Genomic DNA, 24,915 nt, shown 5'->3' with positions numbered 1-24,915 from the left:
TGACAAATATACTATCTGAAAGATAATCCTACTATCCGAATGGAAAATCTACTTTATTTTTAATAAGAATAATGATAATCTACTATCGTCAGAATTAAAATCCACCCTCGTATGTCAAATAGAACTGACTACATTCTTTAGATTGGGACACATTTTGGGTATAAATTACTGGCTCAAAAACTACAAATTTCAGTGCAAATATTGTTCACACCACCCATATATTTAATAGACACTTAGGTTGGCATCAAAACAAAGACCTTAGGTACAGATTAGTCGGAACAAAACTGAAATTTTCAATGTAAAATATAGTTCACCTCATTCTTTAATCAGAATTCTGAGACCATTATAGAGTTTGTTCAAAATGTTCAAGTGACACATCCTTCGACCAAATTTAACCATTGTGATGTGGCAGACTTAACTATACAATTAATGAAATTGGGCTGCATGTCCAAGCAATGGAAGCTTGCTGATCTCATTACCACATTATAAAGATGGGATATTCAAACATTGTCATTTTTAATAGAATGGTTATTGTCTTATTCACTTGGATTGGCAAATGTTGGTCTCTCATCCTCTTCTTTGTACATCTTGAAGAGATCCGCATATTCAAAAAAATGGGGAAGGTTATCTTGTTGGAAGTACTAGAGTATATAATGGTGGTGCCTTCCTTTACTTTGGATTAAGTAATTGAAGTTGTTTCTTTCATTTTCACCTTATTTGGGATCATTGAGACAACCCTACCAATCATGCATTTCAAAACAACACAATGTGTTAGTATTGTTATTCAATGAAATAATTAAGAGGTTTTTATTGTTATTCATCGTGTGAGACATAGAATTCAAAGTTGTGTAACCCTATTGAACAAGAGGTGGAATTAAGTGGCCTAGAGCACATTAAAAAAGGTGCCATAGTAGCTCTTTATGTGCTATCCATTTGAAGGATACTCTCGAACAAATAAGACCTAAAAAGGTACAAATTCAAAAGCAAGCACAAGCTTGGCCTAATTTTCTGTAACTCTACCAATGTTGATGGCTTAATCAAAATGCCTAGAAACCTGAGATCAAAAGTACATGTCCTAAGACTATCAAAGTTCGAGGTTGAGTTCAAAATGCTTATAAATCAAGATGGAGGGTAAGTGAAATATTTATCCTTCAAACTGTATTTCTAAGAAGCTCCTTGCATTGGGGCTCAATTGGTTGCTCTCCAAAAAAAAAAAAAAAAAAAATCTTGACTAATCTGGGAATAGATGATCCCTTATGAAAAATAAATGTGGCTTTAAAAACTTTGGAATGGTTCTAAATATATAAATAGATAGATAGATAACACTTTTCTCAATAGTCTCCCTCCTTCCCAATGTGCAACTAAATTGTTTGTTTGAATTTGACCATTAGTTGAGTTGACAATGATTCCACAAAACCTTCAAAAATGAGAATATGATCAATGGCCTAAATCACATTGTCATCAATCCCCGAACTTCTTAATGATATTGAACCGTTTTGGAAATTCGAAATCCAAATCTTGAAGCAACTTCAATGATAACATCAATTGCACCCACTCCTTTGAAGCTTTAGAAGATATTGTCGTTTGGGAACATCCAACTAATTTTAAAAACCATTCAAAATTCTCAAAAGTAATAAAAGGAATGGCTTTTTTTTTTCAAATGGAGGAATCAAGGGATTAGCGCATATCAGAAGGTTTACAATAATAGTGCAAAAATCTACTTTGAAAGGCCTTGATAGATTGCGACTTATTCAAACAAAAAGTGAGAGCACTTTAATGTGAGGATTTGAAGAGTTAAGAAATATTGAGGATGCATGTCAAGTGTTTGACAAAATGTCTGAACGAAATGCGTTTCATGGAATGCCTTAATTGCTGGGTATGCGCAGCAGCGGGGTACGAGGAAGAGGTACTAGAGCTTTTTGTTCGAATGATGTCCACGGAAGTGAGGCTGAATTCCTTCACATTTATCAGAGTTGCCAGGGCATGTTCTAGACTAGCAAATATCGAACTAGGGAATCAGATTCATGAATTCATAACTGAATATGGTTTTGAATTGTATGTCTTTGTCAGTAGTGTGCTTGTGGACGTGTATGCCAATTGTAAAAGCACTGGGAGTTTGCGGCAAGTGTTTGATCGAATTCCTTATTGGGATATGGTATTGTGGAATACATCAATTGCAGGATATGTGAGGAATGGATGCGATGAGGAGGCTTGGAAACTCTTTTGCCAAATGCAAAGGGAGAGCACAGGAATGAGTGCATTCACATTTGCCAGTGTTCTCCGGGCATGCGCTGGGCTTGTGGCATTGGAACAGGGTGAGCAAGCTCATGCCCACATTATCAAAACTGGGTTTGAATTCGATATGTTTGTTGGCAGTGGACTTGTTGACATGTACAGCAAGTGCAGACACATCCAGAGTGCACGTAAACTATTTGACAAAATGCCTAATCGAGCTGTTGTCTCGTGGACTACAATGATTTTGGGATATGCCCAGAATGGGGATGTCAACACCTTTTAACCAAGTGCAACGAGCAGTTGGGAATCTGAATCAATATACACTTACCAGTGTTCTCAGTGCATTAGATAAGCCAGAAGCCTTAGAACAGGGTAAGCAAGTCCACGGGTTCATCGTAAAAGTCAGATTCCAGGCAGAGGTTTCTGTTGGAAATGCTCTTTTGACAATGTATGCCAAATGTGGAGATGTTGACAATGCACACAAAGTCTTTGAAAAAAAATGCCTGAGCGGGAAGTTATCTCCTGGAATGCAATGATTGCGGGATATGCACTGGCTGGATATGCTAAGTTGGCACAAAAAAAATGCTACTGGCAACACTAAAAATCGATCACATCACTCTTGCCAGTGTGCTTGGTGCATGTGCCAGTCTAGAAACCCCAGAACATGGAAAGAAGATGCATACTTATATCATTAAATCAGGGTTTCAGTTTGATGCCTCTATTGCAAGTTCCCTTGTTGACATGTATTGCAAATGTGGGAACATAATGAATGCGCAGAGAGTTTTGACAGCCTTGTTGAAAGAGGTATGGTCTCTTGGAATTCGATAATCGCGGGATATGCTCAGAATGACCATAGAGAAGAGGCTTTGGTTCTTCTTCGTGAATTGCAAAGGTTAGGTATGATTCCAAATCAGATCACATTTGCCAGTGTGCTTAGGGCATGTGCCCGCTTAACAACTCTAGAACAGGGCAAGCAGGTTTTGTTCATATCATCAAAATTGTGGTCGAGGCAGATGTCTACGTAGGGAGTGCCCTGGTAGACATGTATTCTAAATGTGGGTGCTTGGAGGATGCACGAAAAGTGTTTGATCAAGTTCCAGAGCGAAATACAGTCTCGTGGAACGCAATGCTTTCAGGGTATGCTCAGCATGGACTTGGCAAGGAGGCTCTTACCCTTTTTGAACAAATGCAACAATCTGGAATTATGCCAAACGATGTCACTTTCATTGGTGTTCTTAGTGCATGTAGCCATGCAGGCCTAGTGGATGAAGGTCGTCATTACTTCGATGTTATGTTTCAAGATCATGGTGTCATGCAAAAATTGAAGCATTATACCTACATGGTTGACATTCTTTGTCGTGCTGGAAAACTTGAAGAAGCTGTACAATTCATCAACGAAATTCCATATGAACCTTATGCATTGGTGTGGAATATAGTGCTTGGTGCCAGCAGAGTTTATGCAAACGCAGATATAGGAAAAGTTTCAGCAGATTATCTTCTTGAGTTGGAACCAGAAAATTCTTCAGTGTATGTACTCCTCTCAAACATTTATGCAACTTCTTCAAAGTGGAAGGATGTAGCACGTGTGAGAAAATTGATGAAAGGAAAAAGCATGATAAAGGATCCTGGGTGCAGTTGGATTTAGGTGAAGGATAAAGTACATTTATTTGTCGCTGATGATAGATCTTATTCATAGATTGATAAGATCTATGCAAAGTTGAAGGAACTGACTACACAGCTGAGAAGTTCAGGTTATGTGCCTGACACACTTTTTGTGCTGCATGATGTGTCTGAGGAACAGAGAGAAAATTCCCTACGTTACCACCGTGAGAAGCTGGCAATTGCTTTTGGTCTTATCAGCACAATACCCGAGATGCCTCTTAGAATTATGAAGAATCTTTGAGTATGTGGAGATTGCCACACTGCTACCAAGTTAATCTCTAAAATAGCTGGGCGAGAAATCATTGTGAGGGATGCCAATCATTTCCATCATTTCCAAAATGGACTGTGCTCTTGTGGGGACTTTTGGTGACTATTTAATAATAACCAACTAACATAGGATTCCAGAGTAGTTACCAAATGGGAACGCCTGCCAACTACAATCACAACAATTTCTTAATGGAGGATTAGGGTATGGTATTATTATTGCTGACTGCAATGTGATGGCCTTAGCCTCATTCAGCTGGGTAAGGGACTTGCAGGACTATCATCGTGGAAACATGTTTCACGGTGGGCACTAAGGATATTTAGAAAAAAAAAAATAAAAATAAGTGCAGTTAATGAGCTTTTTCCCTTTTTAAATATTGATGAATCTTTGGGTAACCAAATTCACATGGATCAGTTCTACCTTGGGTGTCCGTATTTTATTGGGAGACTACACAACCATGACAAGGGAACTTTCTGCTACAGCTTCAGAACTTGTAACAGAGCATCAACCAGTCAAGGGATGAGTCAGTTCCTTCTCTACAACAATGTATTACATCTACTTATGCTTGGAACATCAACCAACCATGGCCTCCTACCTAGTTCATCAACTAGAAAAAGAACAAACATAGCAACTCAATCTCTTAATGGGAAACATCGACCAGTCAAAGCTAGAAACCTTCTCACTAATAATAGCAGAAGAAACTTTATAGCTGATTCCAGATTTTCATGATCCAAACTTCACAGACAACAAACAAAGATCGTAGACAACATGCCAAGAACCCACTTTCTAGAGATAGAAGATGTTAGCTAAAGAATCTTACATTTTCAATCGCAGCAAGATAAACTGAAAAATGGTTAAGGAGGAAGATGAAAAAGATAATACCACCCATTACTTTTTAGTCTAGTTTGCTGAGGCATTAAAAGGTGGTTATTCTCTCCTTGGTAAGATCATAGTAAGATATGTTTTTTTTGTTTTATTCCAAGGAAAATCTTACAGGATTCCCCCTCTTCCCTGGAATATCTGGATGGAGGGCAGTTCAACCACCAACCATAATAGCCACTAGCAACCACAGTGGACTCAACCAGATTTGAACTGGTGACCTACAACCTCTCTGTCAGCAAAATGCCTTAAGCAAATAGTTCAACTTCAACTGACAGAGTTAACCCCTTGGGGCATAGTAAGATATATTTTCACTTGTATATATAGAGAATTCAATGTTTGAGTTTATCGTCTTTTGAATAAGATTTATCTTTGCAAGAGGGGGTCTTTCTAAACAAGAATTTAGGAGGAAAACTCTTTTTAGAGTATGTTTGGCCTTAAATATTGATTTCTGGAAATAGTACTGAATGCCACTGTCATATTTAATTTCTGGAAATAGTACTGAATGCCACTGGTTATGACAGATTAAATGTGTTGAGGATTTGGAAGGTTGAAACTATGGCTTCAAATGGCATTTTCTGTTTGTATATTTTTATGCTGTGAAGCACAATATAAGTCTTAATAAAGCCTTGGATGACAAATAAGTAATCCTAGATCATGGCTGAAACTCTTCAATTTTCCTTTTTAGGCCAAAAAGGCCTAGACAATGTGTATATTGATTTCATCGTTGAAATATCAAAGAGAGAGAAAATCCATGGAAAAAAAAACACTCATGAAACATGACTTTGTTGCTAAAAAAAGCATCTTCTATCAAGTGACAATGTTGGAAACATACATGTTAATGTTGCTGATAAATTGCATGCATTGCCCGAAAACCAATTTTTCAAGAATAGTCATGCCAAACTGCAATTTTTTTCATGAACCAATGTTGGGAACATACTTGTTGATATTGTTGATAAATTGCATTGCCAGATAGCTAATTTTTCATGAATAGTACAGAACTGCATATTTTTCATGAATGGTTATCTCAAACTGAGTGTTCTGGCATAAATTTATGTCCTTTTAAACATTCTTCAATATCCTAAATTTAAAATATTTCAAGATAATATTCTTCAACATCCTAAATTTAAAAAAATTTCAAGATGGAAAGCAATCTTATAGTTGTTAGCAATACTTTAACTTCAAAAATGGAAAGTGTGGTAACTATAAGAGTTAGGTGCACCAACTCCAAAACTACTTAAGCATATGAAAATTCCATCATACACTAAGAAACATATATATCTATTACTCCCCACAGATTCAGTTGGACTAAAAACGAACACTCTTATTTCCTGGAAAAGGAAATGCCAAATCCTACTCATAATTAACAATTCCAGATTTTAGATAACTTACTTGTTTGGAGACGTCAACTTTAAAACAACGTTCACTATCCATAAGCATTCAGAGGATGGAATTTGTAAAGGTTATTAACATTAATACAAAATCTCAAAACCATTAATGCATTTTTAGAAATTGCAGAGGTAATCAAGAAAATTACCGAGCGAATGGATAATTCAAAGAGAACTCAAGCTACAAGGAGGAGGTACATGTGGAAGCTATTGGGACCATCGTAAGACAGAGGAGCTGATTGCAAAATGGAAACAAGTTTTCTATACATGAAATTGACTTTCAAATTGCTCAAAGGACTGCCTTCAAAGTTCATTTATGAAATAATATTTCCAAAAGGTTTAGCACAAAATGTTCTTCTACACAATTTCATTTGCCTGAGAACAGAGAATTTTCTTGTTGCAACAGAAACTAAATGTTATTTTAGCTTAGATGGAAGCTTCTATAGGATTGCAAGGAAAATTTTAAAGTGCAATTTACAGGTTAGTAATGTCTTTGTTTTCAAATATTCAACTAGATTTGAAAAATCTCTAGTAGGTAGGCTTCAAGGTCCAGATTTTGAACCAAGGCTCTGATACCATGTGTAAGAGTCCTATCCTAGGGTCTTTTAACAGATCTATTTGTGATGAATTTAAATGTGAAAAGAGGAAAGTTTACTTTCTTACAAGACTTTTAAACAAATAAAATTTTACCATTTACATTCTAATCCTTATAACTTATGGTGAACATTTCATTTTGATAAATTTACATGAGTAATCTATAGAGGAATACCTGTACCGGTGGTTGGTGGAGATGTTTTTGAGCTGTTGCTCCTACTAAACGCTTCTCTTGACTAACCCAACTGGATCTACCTCCCAGCCAACTAGGAAATAATTCCTAGCCCAGGAAACCTCCACAGGTTCCCTAGCCCTCCGAGCCCAAGTCCAACCAGATGTAGTGTGTGTGTCCAAGATGACTGATCCAGACCAAGATGAACAATAATTCCCTCCTCTCAACAACCCAAGAAACCTCCACAAGTTCCTAAGGTCTCCAAAATCACAGCAAATCCTAAAATCACAGCCAATCCCCAAAATCAAGCAAGACCCCCCATGCCCTTTTCTCCCTTCCCCCTTCCCTTTTTATACCCTCCCTCTCTTCTCCATCTCAACCACCTCTCATTAATGTCATTAACTTCTCATCCATCCTTACAGTTGACTTCTCTTCTCCCAAGTAAAGCTGGGAGTACATTTGGAAATGTGATATGAATATAAAATTGGGAAATTAATGGGAGAGGACCATGTATTCTCCCAAGTAAATATGAAAGTACATTTGGGAATGTGAGATGAATATATATATATTGATAATTAAATGGAGAGGACTATGTCTTCTCCCAAGTAAATGTGAGAGTACATTTGGGAATGAGATGTAATTAAATGGAGAGGACTATGTCTTCTCCCAAGTAAATGTGAGAGTACATTTGGGAATGAGATGTAATTAAATGGAGAGGACCATGTCTTCTCCCAAGTAAATGTGAGAGTACATTTGGGAATGTGAGATGTAATTAAATGGAGAGGACCATGTCTTCTCCCTAGCAAAATGTGAGGGTACGTTGGGGAATGTGAGATGAATATATATATTGATAATTAGTTGGAGAGGACCATGTCTTCTCCCAAGTAAATGTGAGGGTACATTGGGGAATGTGAGATGAATATATATATTATTTGAAATAATGGAAGGAGACCACATCCTACCTAAGATTCAATTTGAGAAGGCAGGTTGGGAATTTGAATAATAGAAATCACGAATTTTATATTAGACCAATATTTCTCAATATTTTCAAATAATGTAAACATTAATAAAATTTGCAGGATAAGATTTAAGTGGGGCATTACATACCAATCCACTTCTCTTCTCTTCTCTTCTCTTTTGCGCCACGTCTTGATCGAACTAGAGTTCTCTGTTTTATGTTGCTCTTCTTTGTGCCTTCTCTCCTGCCTCCAACATGAATTAAAATACCCTTCTTTTCCTCCTTTGACCTATTTTCCCGAGCTTTCATTTACTGCTTGTCCTCCTTTTATTACACTGCATGGTTTCCCTATTAATTTCTTGTCCCTTTTTCCATATGCAAGTTCGCAAGTGCATGGGCCTGTGTACCTTCCCTTGTAGCTCATTCAATTTTAAGAACCAGTTCATTAAATTCATGTACCAACAAACTTTTTATGGTTTTCCAACAATTTCAGAATTTTTGCACAAGAAAACCTCAACATCCCAAGCAAGAAATCCTCCTCCTCAACTCTTGAATCCGTGTTCCTTTGACTCAACTCTTTTTAAATTTTTATATTTGTAAAAATATTTACAATGCATTTTTTGAGAAAATCATGGACGGGGTTGTCAAATAGAAAGTGTTTAGAAGATAAATCTGTTTAGGTGTAAATATCTTTCAATATGAAAGGTTAAAGAAAAAACTTCGCATCTTAAGATATTTGACTGATTTAGACGCTTGATAGAGATCTATTTCAAATCCAACTAGGAAAGGTCTTGAGCCCCTTGTTATAAGGCTCAAGTAGTAGGCTCTTACTAAGTCATAAGTTCCTGGTATATATGGCTTATGGAATATTGGATATAGTCTTGGTGTTATAGTGGAAACTACTAGGTTTGATCTTTGGAAAATTGTTACCAATTCACCATTGTTATATATATATATATATATGGATTTATATTATTTTTTATATTATTATTTAAATCTCATTTTTGAATGCATAAATGGATTCTACGCCTAGAAAATATTCTTGAACATTTGAATTGTATAAACTATAAATATTAAAGTTACGGTTTCAACAAATCTTTATTGAACAAAATTGACCTAAAAGTATACTTAAAAAATGACCAAAATATATAATAATGAAACTACTTGAAATCTTAATCTTATGTTAACAATCAAGTGAATTATAGATCTTCCCTATATTTTATAGATGTAAATGTGAAATATTTTAACCCTAACAAAGCTCTTGTATCAAATGTTTGTCAAATCTGACAAAGTAAAAATAAATCCATATCTTTGAGATCTTCTAATTTCTTGTTGGTACCTTGGCTCTACTAGCTTGTTAGATTAATAAATTTTGGTGTTTTCTACCCATTAATCTTGATATATAGGGATCATTTTATAATTTTAACCCTTAATTGTTAAATATTTTAACCTTAATAAAGCCCTTGTATCAAATGTTTGTTCACAATCAAATCTAACAAAGTAAAATTAAATCTATACATTTAAGATCTTCTAATGGTTGTCAATTTAGTAAAATTGTTTTAAAAGTAACATCTTTTTTTTTTGGTCGAGAGAATTGAACCTATGAACTCTCAATAAATGTACTTTAATGTGCTTTAAGGCTCAAGGCTATAACATCTTAATTTTATATTAAGAGTTGAGTGAATTATTTTAGGCACACACACACACAATTTTTTTTGTTGGTCTAACCCATAGGGATTTGAACTTTGAACCTCTTACTTTACATATCACTTCATGATAAGGTGATCACCAATTGAGCTACACCATGTGGGCTAAAAATTATACATTTTACTTGTATTTTAGTGAAAATATAAGATTTTTTATTTCATTTTAATTACTCTATCTTTTGTTAAAAGTTGATATAAAATTATGTTGTACTTCACATGGACATCTAAATATTTTATCTGTAACTAGGAGCGAGTGAAATATTTTTACCACATATATTTAATAGTGTGTTGTAACATGAACAACTAATTGAGTGATCACAATGAGGGTGAGATTATTAATATTTTATAATGTTTTTAATTAAAACTATTAAAAACATGTATATTCATTTTTCTTTTTTATTATAACTTACATTGTTTTTTTATTTTAAAATACATATGTGAATTCCAAGTTGAGTATTAAAGGAATTATACATATCCCTCATATTAAGTTGTAGAATGAGCCAATGGATTCAATACTGCATTACTTCATTAAAATTATAGAAAATATAGAAGGTAGTTTTATAATATTTGTTCAACATAGATGTTTTTCTCTCGAATCTCATAAGAAGAGTAGGATGGCTAGAATATTTTGGAAATCGAATAGGTATAAGAAAACACAATTATTTCACTTTTTCATATTTATTAGATATTTTAAATATTTTAAAATTTGCAATTTACATAAACTCGGGTAATCAAAATCTATCAGGAATTTCGAAGAACGTCTTTTTTTATTTTTTATTTTTTTTTTAAAGAATTTTAAACACCATCTCAATGATTAGGAGAAATTGCCTCACTAATGCACCTTATATCTGGATTTCTATTGTGTTTTTCAATTTTTAAGAATTTCAAACACAGTTTGAATAATAAGTAGAAAACTACCTCACTAATACACCTTATATTTGCATCCTTTGTTTTAATTATTGATTAAAATATTTACAAGTCAGCCTAATGATAAACATGTTTGAAATGACCGCAAGTATGGAATTCCTCAGCTTGAATGTCACAACGCATAAACAATTTCTAATATCTAAGCCATAAAATCATAGAACTAAATGATAGAAATTGGCTAATTGAACCACAATTCATTTGAATGATAAAAGTTAAAAATTGGAGGAGCAATCATGATGCACACAAAATTGTTTATGTATATTACATTCAAAGCCAAATTACAAGCCACATAAATAGTGCTTATGAGATCCAACAATTTCCAAACCAAGAAATTGTTTGTTGAGAAAATCTCTCAACAAAACTCAACAACCAACAAATTAATCTTACCTATATACTATTGTAAGCATTATTCCAAGTCCCCCCTTTAATGCTTACATTACATCATTACAAATATTAATACAGAAAACACAAATATAGTCACATTTATGTTGTTGGTCTTCATCAATACTCATACCCACTCTGGAATCTCGCAAAATCAGCTCTTTCTTCACCACCTCATGTTCAAGTTGTCACTTGAACTCCATTTAAAACATAAACACCTTTGACCATCTTTGACGAACTTGCATGATCAACAATGTTGACATACTTTATTCTGCCAAATTACATAGCTCATTGTAACTGTCAGAAAAAGTAGCCAAGTAATGAACCATCCTATGGACAAGCTCCCATCTATTAGATGACATAGCTCGTTGTGTCTGACAGTTATCTAGGATAGTTGTTTGGGTACTGAATGTGTTCAAAATTTGACCATACAATTTGACCTATCTCACACACATGGATCTCATAAAATTAACTTGTAGTTGATGCTCTTGAAGCCTGAAGCACAACAAGACCCATCAACATATAATAGATTCACAAAATAAAATTAGCGATACATTCTCTAACGTCTAAAGTCTAAAACCACTACTTTATTTATATTTCATTGTTCAATAATTGGTTATGCAATTTTAATTTACAAACCAAAAATATATAAATACAAACTCAACAGGAAACAATTTCAGTCATTGGAAGGTCTGCATAATCATGATATTAGTTGACAAAAGAAAATTAATTGTATAATAATTATTGTGTGTGGAGATTGGCATTGAACTTGAGAACATAATTTAGATGCAGAAGGAGACTTCGAGGTTACCACTGCATAACCCTGAGCAAATAAAGTTTCCCATTCCTTATGAGGAGCTGAATGGTTCTTGACTAATATGAGACTCCACCATGTCCAATGTGGCGACATCATGCCTTTATACTGGATTCCTTCAACTTAGGTGAACCAATACTACCAACATCCACATGATGAATCCAAAGGCTTCGCTTCTAATTCTTGGAAGACAACATGTTTATCAGGCGATCCTTTAATGTGGGAATTACGGACATGATAAACACAATAAACTCTTCTCACTTCTCAACCAAGTCACTAAGAATGGATGTTCTGCATCTCATAAACAACAGGAGATGCCGATATTCTGGAGAAACTTTTCTTGTGGATCCTGATCACTGATAAATGCCCGATGTCACTCGGATTACCAAATAAACACAGAAGAGTGCAACCCCATGACTTTGGATACCATGAACAAGATCAAGGACGATATCGATCCCACAAAATCTCTTCACGGTAGCGGCTCACAAATGAATAATTTACGTTGCCCTGAATGACCAATCTATGCAAATTCTCCTGGATGTAATGGCTTCTCCTCGCGGCTCAAAAACACACAACCAAAAAAAATGACACCTTCAAAAACTATTACTCTCAAACTCTACGGAAAACCTATGTACACCTATGTACAAAGGATTCAAAAATTACATCTATGTACAAAGCATTCAAAAATTACTACTTCTCCATCTTCTGGACTTTTCCTAAGGGAGTTAAGTTAGAGTTGGCTTTGATACCAAGTTAAAAATTGAAGGAGCAGTCATGATACACATAAAACTATTCTTATAGTACATTTAAAGCCAAATTACAAGCCACATAAATAATTCTTATGAGATCCAACAATTTCCAAACTAACAAAAATCTCTTAACAAAACTCAACAACCAAAAAACTAATATTACCAATATACTATTGTAAGAATTATTCCATGTGTAAAAACAAAGCATCTACCATATATTTTTCTATGATATGATCAAACGTAAAAGGAAAAATAAGAGTAATTAGGGAATATGATGTGAGGCCAATCCCCATCCCCTTGCATCTCAAACATTGAACCGACGCCTAATACAATGAGTTTCATTGAGAAGACATTGATTCATCTAAAAAAATCACAAATCTAACTGTTACAATTCTGTATGTGGATCTGGCAAATGAGGATATGTATGACTACGAGGCCCACGAGGATGTTTCTCACTCATTTTTTGTATATACACTTTTACAAGAATTAATTTCCATGGTTAAGGTTTAGATTGAGCCCATGCTCAACTTGCCCACCCACCTAACAAAGTTCAACTCGCCAGCTAACCAAGTTATGGCAGATATATTTTATCAATGGAGGCCTATAACACATTTCTCATTACTTTAGCACCCACATTTAGGGTATCTTGGAAAATTGATTGAACATTTACATTTTTCACATTTCCTATTAAATTTCTTTAAATATATATATATTTACTATTTATTTGCCTATTTAGATTTGAACGAGAATGTTGTTGCTCACTGCTGCACTGAATCGACCCTTTCAAAACACGATTTTGAATGAGTCTGCGACGTGATGCACATGTTCCATCCAATAAATCCACGCTACAAAAATTCAAACTCACCAACCAGAAATGTTGTGACAGGTGTTGCATGCATTTCTCATTACTTTATGCACATACCCACGTTTCTGGGATGTTATTTCCACGTTTTTTTTCTTTTTTCTTTTTTAGGGTGTATCACATTGGTTCTACAGCACAAATGAGAACAATGAATAATGAATGTACGATGAACGAAATTGAAAAATGTTGTGCTGTCATTAAAGAATTAAATCGAGTTGACGCGTCAGTGCAAGGTGGACAAATGTGCACGCCAAGAAGAGGCAATGACTAAATTTGAGGTGTACATTAGTGGCGATGGGATGATTTCTTTGTCAAATATGATTAAAAGTTGTACATGACTATTGATATTCTTCATGTTCAAATTCCTACCTCCAATAGAGATGAAGAAAGTAAAGCATGGAAATATCGTTGTGTGCCCTCCTGCCAAGTACGAGCAACGCCATGTAGTCACCACATCAGTTGTATGACACATGGCTTCCTGGGCCTCCCGCCTGTCATGGTAGGTGGACTATAAGCATTTCCCTCGAAAGGTGAGCTCTCCTATGCAGTTTAGGATTTATGTTGTCTGGTGTCTAGGGTTCAGTCTTGTTTTGTTCAAGGCAGGGGTGTAGGCTTTCTGTTGCCCCGACTATTTTTCGGCCGACCTCCATTTATTGTTCACCTGCTGCTCCATCTTTTCCCTACCATGTATTCATTCATGTGAGCACTAATTTGTGGGCTGTTTAGGCTTTAGTTTGTCGTTGTGTGCGGTTTAGCCTATTATGTCCTGTTTCTCCATGCCCGTGGCGCCACAGTGCTTGGTAAACTTGTATGTTGTCTCTACAGGGTTTTCAATTGCTTCAATGGTGGATATGGAGGTTTCACACCGAGTGGATTAATATGAAGGTAATTTCGCCACCCCTGCAATTTTACATAAAAAATTTGTTGGTTTTTATGTGATTTTGAGGTTTTTTTACACCTGTTGTGTTTTCTGTTGCAGGTATGTTGGGTTTCAGTTGCAGGGCATGTATGGCAAGTTGCGGGGGTGTTCAACAGTGATGCTCAGGCATTTGTGTCGCTCGGTGGCTTTGACAATGCCTTTCCAGTAGGATTTTTTAATCCTACCAGCCCACTATCTTTGTGTTTTTCAACACATTCCATCCATATTCTGGGAATTTAGTCCATTCGGTGGTTTCTCTGAAAATTCATGGGGTTTTTGTAAAAATTGATAGGGTTTTTGTAAATTTTCAAAAAATTGTTTGCTATATGCTTGTAAATTAGGGCTTTCAATAAATTTGTTTGTTATCTGCTTTGTAAATTAGGGTTTTTCTATGTGTTTTCTATCTATTGTTTTTTGTTAGAATGCCCAAAATATGGTAGTTTAATCTTTTTTTTTGTAGGCTAAGGCGTTGCTCTATTTTTCATTACTTAAACCAAAATATTACAAAATGGGACAGGTCTCCACCCGCCCTTAAGGGAAACCGGGCTTCGTTACCATCTAAAGTTTTTCAAAGCCATCCAAAAAAAGTATGTCACCAACCTATCTATCCACGCTAAATATGCATCTATCCTTACTACCAGTACATTGTTTGCTTTCTGATACAGTAACATCTATATTTCCAAAACAACAAAACAACAAAACAACAATATATATAAAAACCTCCAAGCATCAGCTACATCTCTTACTGGTTCGGTGCATCTGTCTTTGGTTCGTTCTCTATCTTGACGCCCAATCCCCCCGCTTGAAGCAGCTTCATGATATCATCCATCTTTTTGTCTTGCATCAGTAGAGTGACTTGAATGTTTTTCAATTCCTTTTTCATGGTAGGAATGCCTTGAATCAGTTCAGCCATTTCTAAAGCCACCTGTTCCATAGCTTTAGCTAATAAACGCTTCATGCCCCAATAAACATGTAAAGACTGTTTATATAAGGACATTCGTCCTCGCGTATGTCCAGGATCAGGGAGATATTGCTCCCAATCCTCCATCTCAGGCTCTGAGTACCCCTGCATTGCTTCTTCCTCCATCTGTTCTATCATCCTTCTGATATTTGGATTTGTATCCAGAACATATGCAGCTTCTGCTTCCTGTAAACGCCTCCGCATGTCTTTCTTGCCTCTCTTTCTTCCTCTTACCTCACTAGCTGCTCCCTCCTCCACTTCCGAACGCTCATTCCTGTTCCCACGGCTGCCTCGCCCAGCAGGTCTCCCTCTCCCTCTTTGATTCACTCTTCCCCGCGCTCCTCTGCCCCGACCGCGTCCCTCCACCTCCTCTTCCTCATCTCTTACCAGATCCTCACTCTCCTCCTCGCTGTCCCCCGAATTCCGCGCTTGGGTCTTCCCTGTACCCGCTTTTCCTTTCGGACCTCGTTGAAACTCCTCTTCTGCAAAGAAATTCCGAATGTCGAAGTCTTCTTCCGAGTCATCCTGGATAGTCAAATAAACCTTTTGCATAGCGTCTTCAACAGTGCCCTTGCCTTTTTCCGCTGGAGTTGCTGTTTAATCTTACCATCATATTATCTGTGTTTAATTTTATTCCATTCGGTGGTTTCTCTGAAAATTCATGGGGTTTTTGTAAAAATTGAAAGGGTTTTGTAAATTTGTAAAAAAATGTTTGCTATCTGCTTGTAAATTAGGGTTTTCGATAAATTTGTTTGCTATCTACTTTGTAAATTAGGGTTTTGCTATCTGTTTGCTATCTAGTATTTTTTGTTACAATGCCCAGAATATGGTGGTTTAATCCTACCATCCCACTATCTCTATGTTTGATTTTAGTCCATTCGGTGGTTTCTCCAAAAAAATTCATGGGGCTTTTGTAAAAATTGAAAGGGTTTTTGTAAATTTGCAATTTTTTTTGTTATCTGCTTGTAAATTAGGGTTTTTGATAAATTTGTTTGTTATCTTCTTTGTAAATTAGGGTTTTTCTATTTGCTATTTTTTGTTACAATGCCTAGAATATGGTGGTTTAATCCTACCAGCCCATTATCTCTGTGTTTGATTTTAGTCCATTCGGTGGTTTCTCTGAAAATTCATGGGGTTTTTGTAAATTTGCAAAAAATTGGTTGTTATCTACTTGTGAATTAGGGTTTTCTATAAATTTATTTGCCATCTTCTTGCTCCACAGTGTGCCACAAATTCTAATTATAGGTTGGATTTTCATTATGTTTACTCCCTTTTATAAACCTGTGCTTGGCCAAATTTCCTTGTTCTTCCTTCAGAGCAACATCATAATTTTTTTGCGCATAAATGGATCTTTGTTTTTATTTTAAGTTTTCCAAACCAATTCCCCTTCTATGATTTGTCTGATGTTTTTATGTGCATTCCAACATGTCAACCTTGCGATATTTCCATATCGCAGATGTTTTTGGAGTCCACCTGTTCTCATTTCATCGCACAATTCACTAGGATGTTTGCGTTGTGTAGGCACTAGTGTACCAACTGAGTGGTCCATTTCCATTAATTTTAAATCTTCATCTTCATCTTATTGAAATAGTCTCTGTATGTTTATACGAACTCTTCATGGGGTATGCTACTTGGATATGTAACTCTCATTGTTCATTCAATGTAAAAAAAATTGGTGGAACAATCAAAGCGAAATCAATGAGAATACTCTGGAAAATCACAACTAAATCAATGAGTAGACTTTGGAAAATTTGTGTCAATCATTATATGAGTCCCAATTAAAAATATAAACACCAAATTACAATGTTATTAGTTAATGGCATGATTTTCTTCTCAATTTGAGTTTTGTTGTTAGGAAACCTAATAATATTTAGTGTAATGTATTTACTCGATTCAAAAACCTCAAAATGTTTTATAAGATGTAATTTTGAAAAAGAAATTTTATATTAACCAAAATTCAAATAAAAATTTTGTTTGTTTAAAACAGAACGTGATTCAGAATATTTTTACCCTCCATTCTCCTATTTCTTACTCAATATACATTTTCTTTCCTATCCCATCATTTTTAGAATTGTAGGGTATTCATTTCAATCTACAGTTAATTGATTTTCTCAAGAATTTTCATATGTTTGTCTTCAAAATGCCTTAGGCATCTTTACAATTTCTCAGCTTCCTTTATTCAAATATGGTAGAACTTGCTCAACTAATTGACATTGATGTTTGAAATTGATTGATATGATGATATTCTACTTCAGAGACTGCTACAACTCTTGAAATTGTTGCCTTCAACTTTCCATTTATTCTTTAGTCTTCTACATGGTAGTCCTTTGGCCTATAATAACCTCCACGATTGAAGTGAGGCTTCAGACAAGTCATTTGTATCTCATTTATAGGGTATTCATTTCAATCTACAAATAAATTATTTTTACAAGAATTTCCATATGTTTGTCTTCAAAATGCCTTAGGCATATTTACAATTTCTCTACTTTGAGTAATTCTATTCAGAGTTCAACATGTATCACTGTTGGGATATAAATGTTTGATACTTTTTCTTTTACTTTCCTATCACAGTAAATGGGGATAGAAAGGTTTTGATACTTTTACTTACAGTAAATGAGGTTTGATATGAGGTGTGAGGTTTGATACTTTTACTATTCACTATTTTATGGAATTTTCATATTATAAGAAGTGATTTGTTCAAGATTTCATTATTCCCTCGTTTGTCATTTAATTAACAACTTAGGTATAAATGTGTTGTAAATCATTTTGTGTGTAGAGGCATAACAAAAAATCCCATTTTCATTCTCAGGTAAGATTTCTCCATTATAATAGACTATTAATGTTCCTTCTGAAATGGATTTTGGTTACAATGCCACAAACAATATGGAATAAAACAACCTAGGTTATAAGCCAAAATATTCACGTGACAAGAAAAAGAGGCAATCCATCCAAAATCCACATCATAATGTGGTTACAACCAAAAAAAATAAGATACCCCTATTCTTGATGGCCTCGAGAATCTTTAGTGCTGAAACTTGTTGAGTTTCCTGCTTGCGCCAAGTAAGTTGGCCTACCTAATAATTGTTGATTAGGATGTGTTGGATTTATGCCATATGATTGAGTCCAATTTTCCCCTTACACCCATGGAGGAAAATTGTACCCATACCTCACACTTGTGTTGCTAACCCCTGCATTAAGTGGAGGTGTCTAATGAGCATACATAAAATTGACACTTGCACTGGTAGGAATAAAGAAAGTGGGTAAACCCCCACTTTGATAGCGAGGGACTTAAATGTTTATGAGGTCTTGGAATAATGTTGTATTATCTGCAATATTGTCTAATGTGTTTGACACCATCATGGTTTCATGAACTGTGCATGCATCATTATCAACCATATCCATTATCCCTTGTTCTTTTTCAAACATTTGTTTAGCATTTCTTGCTTCCTTTCCCTGTCTTTCCATTTGTTTTTAATGGTCCTTCTCTTGCCTTACTTTCTCTCTTTCAAGACTTTCCTCTGCTCGATGTTGTGCTGCAACAATCCTTGTTACCTTCTTCTCCTTGGATAAATCCTTCTTTTTCAGTTTTAATTCCTGAATTTAAATAATTTTATTTATTTATTTATTTTGACTCAACTAATAGGGTTATATAGTCTTTTGAGGTGGGTAACTATGAACTTCGACACAAATGAAGGCTACCTAACATTCCTTTCTTTTTTTTCATTGACACTCTCTCTGCTGGTACTTTAGGAACCGACCAAGTAACTTCTCCTTCCCTGCCACTTGCATGTCATTACTTGACACTTTCCTTTCAATATCCAGGAAAACTGATTAAACTATATCGTTCTCTTCGTTTGATGCCTCAGTATATGCATTATCTTCTTCCATTGATATATTATCCACAAAAAATGAACAATTTCATTGTTCAATTTTGTATGTTGTGAAGGGATGTTCATGCCTTGTTCATTGCTTCTTGAGATACTATTTTTGTACAAAATAATTATAGCTTTTTCCATCCGCGATGGTGGGGTTACTTGAATTAGAAATGTCAATTGGTCATTGTTGCTTCTTAGTGCAATATCGGCAATGTCATTTTCAACTACATTGTCATTGTAAGTTGCATGTTCAACAAAGTCATTAAGAATATCAGCAAATTTTTTTCCATGTGCTTCATTTGGTAGAATGACCTCCATGTTACTATCAATTGGTTTATGATTATATCGTGTTTCACTTACATGTTCATCATCATCAACATATAAGTTTCCTTGAGAGAGGGAAATCATATTATTAGTTGCGACCATATTTTCGTATTCATCTACTTCTTCTTTCACTTCAACGTCTAATTGGACATTCCCTTCTCCTTGACCATTTACATGAAATGCCTAACTACAATCAATATCATGCATAAGAGCATCATAATTCAGTGGCCAAATTCCAGTCCTCCTAAAGCCAACCTTGATATTTGATGGTGTTAGATCCCTTTTAAACGCTTTACTTGCACACTCTGACCTTAAATAGTTCTTGAAAGGGCCAAACACACTGACATCAAGGGATTATGATTTGTGAGTGGTATGAGCAGGCAATGTTAACAGTTCGATGCCAAAATTGTTTTCTTCCTCAATTGTGTGTACAACAATGTGGCTTCCATGGCCATATAATATCAATAGGTGTATGTTCTCAGGTGAGACACCACATGATACAGATTTAGCAAAGTGGTAAAGCCAATTTAAAAGTTTCCATGATACAGATTTAGCAAAGTTCCATTTTATAAAAAACAAAATATATATAATTTTGTTTTTTATAAAATTATTTATTTAAATTATAAAATGTGTATCAAGGGGACTAATGGAGGAAGAATTTTTATAGTTAAAGCTTGAGGTAAAAGGGGGCTAAATAAAATGAGGTAAAGTGAGGATACATGTTCCAAAAATACACTTCAATACAAAACATGGAGTTTCCAATGGTAGAAAGAGATGTTTCCTCTTTGTGGAATAATTTTACCAAGGTAAAAATGAAATTTTACAGAGCAAAAAAATGAATGTTTTTAGCTATGGATATAAGGAGGAAAAGAATTATAAAGAGGAAAATTCCCGTGAAGAGAAAATTTGGATAATTTCTTATCCAAAGTTTTTACAGAAGTAAAAAGGGAGTTGAAAACATATTTTCATAATTTACCAAATATGGTTGTGGCCATGGTTTTCAAAACGATGGGAAGCAAAACAGTGGATGGTTTTCAAAGAAAAATGAGAATTGTTTATGAAGTTTCAGTTATTCATAAGTATATCAAAAGTGGGCAAAACTAAATATTAAAACTTTGGATGATTTGGGTAAATTATTGTAAATTTCTTTTATAAAATTCATAAACAAATAAATTCTACAATGCAAGACATGGTTTTCAAAACCATGGATGGTTTTACAAAGCAAAGATTATTTAAGGAAATATTTAAAATTTGATTTATGAAATTCATTAGGAAAGGAATAGTTTTATAGGTCAAAACAAGACATGGTTTTATATTGAAGACATGGTTTTTCAAAACCACAAGAATAAATTATTTTTATGGAAATATGATTTTATAGATTTTTGGGAAATATTTTTATCAAAATATCTTATTCCCAAAAATTTAAGATTTATATTTTTGAAAATTAAGGAGCAACAAAAAAATCAATGATTTCAAAATGATTTTCAAATTTCTTGACAATGGTTAAGCACATGAAGGATAATTAAGATAATTGAATTATCAAAGGATAGAGGATTAATCAATTCTATAAAAAGGGATCATTCAACTAGATTATGGGCATATTAACTGAGTTTTAGGGAGCAACTTCAACAACCTCCAGATTCTGAGGCAAAAGATCAACATGCAGAAGATTAAGGTAGATTTGTGACAAAAAATGGGCAACTGATTTCAAGAATAAAGGAAATCAATTAGTAATTAGTGAGTCAATTCCCAGATTTGGAGGCACAAGGATTTCAATCAACTATATATTTCTTGCAGTTTTTCAAAAATTATTTTTATTTTAGTATATTGTTCAGATTTTTATTCCAAAAATCTAGACGCAGTGAGCTGGATGTAATGTTCTATATATTGTTTCAATTTCAATGTAAAAGAGTTGCCTTTTGATACCAAAACCCTGCCATTTTTGTAAAGACTTTTATTACAAGAATTTTAATTGAAGTATTATGGCTTTAGTTTCATGACATAAATTGTTTCTCATGTGTGTCTTTCCCTGTTATTTCATAATCTGTTTCTGCATATGTTCAAGGTAACATAGGAGTTAGGGCAAGACTAGGTTTGAGTATCAACCTCCCTGACAACCCATTGCAAAGTTATCATCTACACTGAAATTAGCTAATTGAGCAGTTTGTTTAAATCAACTCCTCTGCATCATTTAATTGTTGCCTTCTGTCATCTCTTGAATGTATATTTGTTTCGCTGTAGAATTCTTCTACACATATCTACTAAATCTTATTGATTGAGTATTTAGTATGAATACTTAATTATCTGATTTCTCTTCTATTCATCTACCAAACTCTTTTAAGTTATGTCATTCTGTCAAGGTTGTATGTTGGCCCTTTGATTAAGTTTCAGTAATAGAGGGATTTATTTCTGAGCAGAGATTGGATATTCATCAGCAACCACCTACAAAAAATAATATATCTAGCCATTGTGCTTCATAGGTTGTTGTCTAGTGATAGTGAACAATGTTAAAAAAAGACTCATAACACTTGAGGGAGCCCCCTCTAGTTCGAGGGCCATCTTGAACCTAAAGTTTGGTCGAGTTGGTTTCTCGATGCAGTTTCATAGCCAAGAACTACCTTCGAGAAACATAGACAAAAAGTTGTATGCAATACAAGGTCTGGATGACCTTTTTTAGACCCAAACCACCATGATTTACCAGGAAAGCCATATTTGAATGAATTTGGCCTCCCCTAACAGATGTGAGGAGCTATGGATTTGAGTTGAATCAACTCTAACCTATGTCCCAATTGGGCCATCTCCTTACACCACTCAACCACCTCGCCCTCATCCTCTTCAGTCATAACTATAAGAGGGCCTCTACGTTTTGTATGAGTGAGCCCATTTATCCAATAATTTATTGATGAGGGAGCAATACCATGTTTCTTTGCAAATGCCCGAACTAAATATCCATTAAACTCTATATTTTCAAATGAAACTAACATGTCTTCTTTTTTCCAACCTCTTATATCGTTAATCTTCTTAGTTGAACTTGCCCCTTGGACTCTGGTTGATGGTGGGACAACATCAACTTTTTCCACATGGTAATCATCAACAACATTGTTGGGAACATTGTTTACATTCACAAGATATTTCCTATCCTCATCCGATGAAGGGCATCACAACTGGGTACCCTTGGTCACTCGCCTGCCACTTCTCCTTTTACGAGATACATAACTAACTCTTTCCATATATGAAACTACTTGCATATTTCTTGCATGCATTTAGTTAACAATAATTGAAATTTTTCTTTCATACAAGCTAATAGTGTTTTTGCTTTCCTACAGGAAACTAACAGCATGTATGTTAGTGGCACCTTAACAAATTTTCATACATATGCATTTTTGATAGTATCCTTGAAAAATAAAATCTACAAAAGGAATTTGTTGTATGCCTTCAAATATATTAGTAATTGTTTTTTTGATAACTTGTTTTTACACTTAAAATACCATTGTTATATTTGCACTTGGAAAATTACTACCAGTGCGTTGAAATTGACCTAGAATTGGTTGAATGTCTTCAATTATATCAATATATGTTTTGGATAAAAATGTTTTATGCGTTATAATAACAATATGTAGAAGTTAGAGGAATTTGAACTAAAAAAAGTGACACCTGGTTCCTTTTTTGGTTAAGATGTTGATCTGGTCTAGTTCTTTTTTATAAATTGTTGTTTGACTTAAATTGTTTAGCCTCATGTTTGTCAATATTGTTATTCGTATAGATAACAATCTCCATGCATGGAGGAAGTTGTAGGCTTGCCTTGCTAAAGGAATTTAGCAGCTCAATATAAGCTTTAGGCTTTCCTTAGTAATGGTTTGTGATTATCCTATTCTAGGAATGGTTCTGAGTTTGCCAATATTGTTATTCCTATAGATAACACTCTCTAGGCATGAAGGAAGCTCTAGGATTTCCTTAGTAAAGGTTTGATTGAGCTGCTAATTTCCTTTAAAAATGTTGAGCCTCTTATAGGATGAGTTTATATAGGTTCTATTGGAAAAAAAAATAGTAAGGTGCATTGTCATGACAATAAGGTGGCAACTCATACAGGTTGTTTATACACACCTATTATTCATGAAATTATTTGGTAGTGCTTATGGTGGTGAGACTTGATCTACAGGGACTCGCTTTGGATCTATTTTCTTTCGCACTAGATATGGATCTGTGCCTTGGTCTTAATATGAGGACACTTGGGATAACATTCTCTGATATGCTACCTTGATCGAGGGCAGCATGTTAAGGAAAATGAGGATATGAAGGATATATGATGTTTGATTTTATTTCGAAAGATAAATTGTTTCAATTCATTGTCCATTTTGATGAGAACTCCAACCCCAAATTGTCTCTTTGTCCTCCAAATTATCATGTTCGATGAAAATGGAGATGGTGATTGTTAGTCCTTACAATCTCCTAGGCTGAAAAGGAAATCTAGAAGGGTAACCTCAAACCACTTCAGCTCAGTAGTTATCCCTACTGAGCATGAGAGGGATCTCTCTAAGTCTCTTATCAATGATATGACTTTAAAGCGAATGAATTTTAGGCTGGATATGTGTATTTGTTTGTTTGTTTGTGAAAATTTGGTTTTTAGGATTTGATGAACTTAGGATTTGGAGCCACATGTAGGTTTAGGTTGTGGAAGTGCAGGAGAAAACATAAGAAGGAGCTAGATATTAGAAGACATGGTGCGATTTGAGTATTTGTCAGTGTAGTATAGAGGATATAGTGTGGAAGAAACTAATTAGCATAAATAAACATGATTTCATTAGCTTAGGAAGACAATACACATAACTATGAAAACCAGATAACAGAGCTTGAAAAACAAGAATTCTGAGTATTTTATTACAAGGCATTCATAGAAATAAGAGATATAATGTAGATAAAGATGTTTAGACCATGAGAAAACAAAAATAATGAAGTACTAGCTAAAAAGATGATTACATGCAAGATTCCTTCACAAAAAGTTCAACCCTCTTCTCCTGAGGAGAAATGATATATATAGACTCTCCTAGACCACTTTCCCACCTCCAGGAGTCGAATTCCTTGGTGGAGGAACTGACTCCAAGATTCTCTCAACCAACAGGTGAGAGTGAGAAGGTGAAACTCAAACACTTCATGGAGAGTTTGTTTAAGAGTTTGCTTCTTTTATGAGGCCTTATAAACATAAAAAAAAACCTATGATGTGCATTTATTCATGCCTACATCACC

At 34.7% G+C, this 24,915-nt stretch overlaps 1 protein-coding gene, 1 long non-coding RNA gene and 1 pseudogene across 2 annotated transcripts; all 3 read left to right on the top strand.

The window, feature by feature from the left end:
- The first annotated feature begins 1,846 nt into the window (after positions 1–1,846).
- On the top strand, positions 1,847–2,771 carry LOC149223229 (pentatricopeptide repeat-containing protein At5g27110-like). Its single transcript, XM_089387838.1, has 2 exons — positions 1,847–2,391; positions 2,495–2,771. Exons 1-2 carry the CDS (start codon positions 1,847–1,849, stop codon positions 2,769–2,771), a joined length of 822 nt encoding a protein of 273 aa, XP_089243964.1.
- A 46-nt stretch (positions 2,772–2,817) lies between these two features.
- LOC149223228 (pentatricopeptide repeat-containing protein At2g22070 pseudogene) lies at positions 2,818–4,138 on the top strand (annotated as a pseudogene).
- Positions 4,139–14,017: 9,879 nt separating this feature from the next.
- LOC149223227 (uncharacterized) lies at positions 14,018–14,889 on the top strand. The gene is made up of 2 exons (XR_016248950.1): positions 14,018–14,477; positions 14,572–14,889. It is a non-coding gene; the product is annotated as an uncharacterized LOC149223227 (long non-coding RNA).
- Positions 14,890–24,915: the final 10,026 nt, after the last annotated feature.

Source organism: Pinus tabuliformis, chromosome Q (assembly GCF_031772625.1).
Source record: "Pinus tabuliformis cultivar Carrire ecotype Pingquan chromosome Q, CPIR1, whole genome shotgun sequence".
NCBI lineage: Eukaryota > Viridiplantae > Streptophyta > Pinopsida > Pinales > Pinaceae > Pinus > Pinus tabuliformis.
Note: the sequence above shows the minus strand (reverse complement) of the source record. Positions and strands in the feature narration are given on the sequence as shown.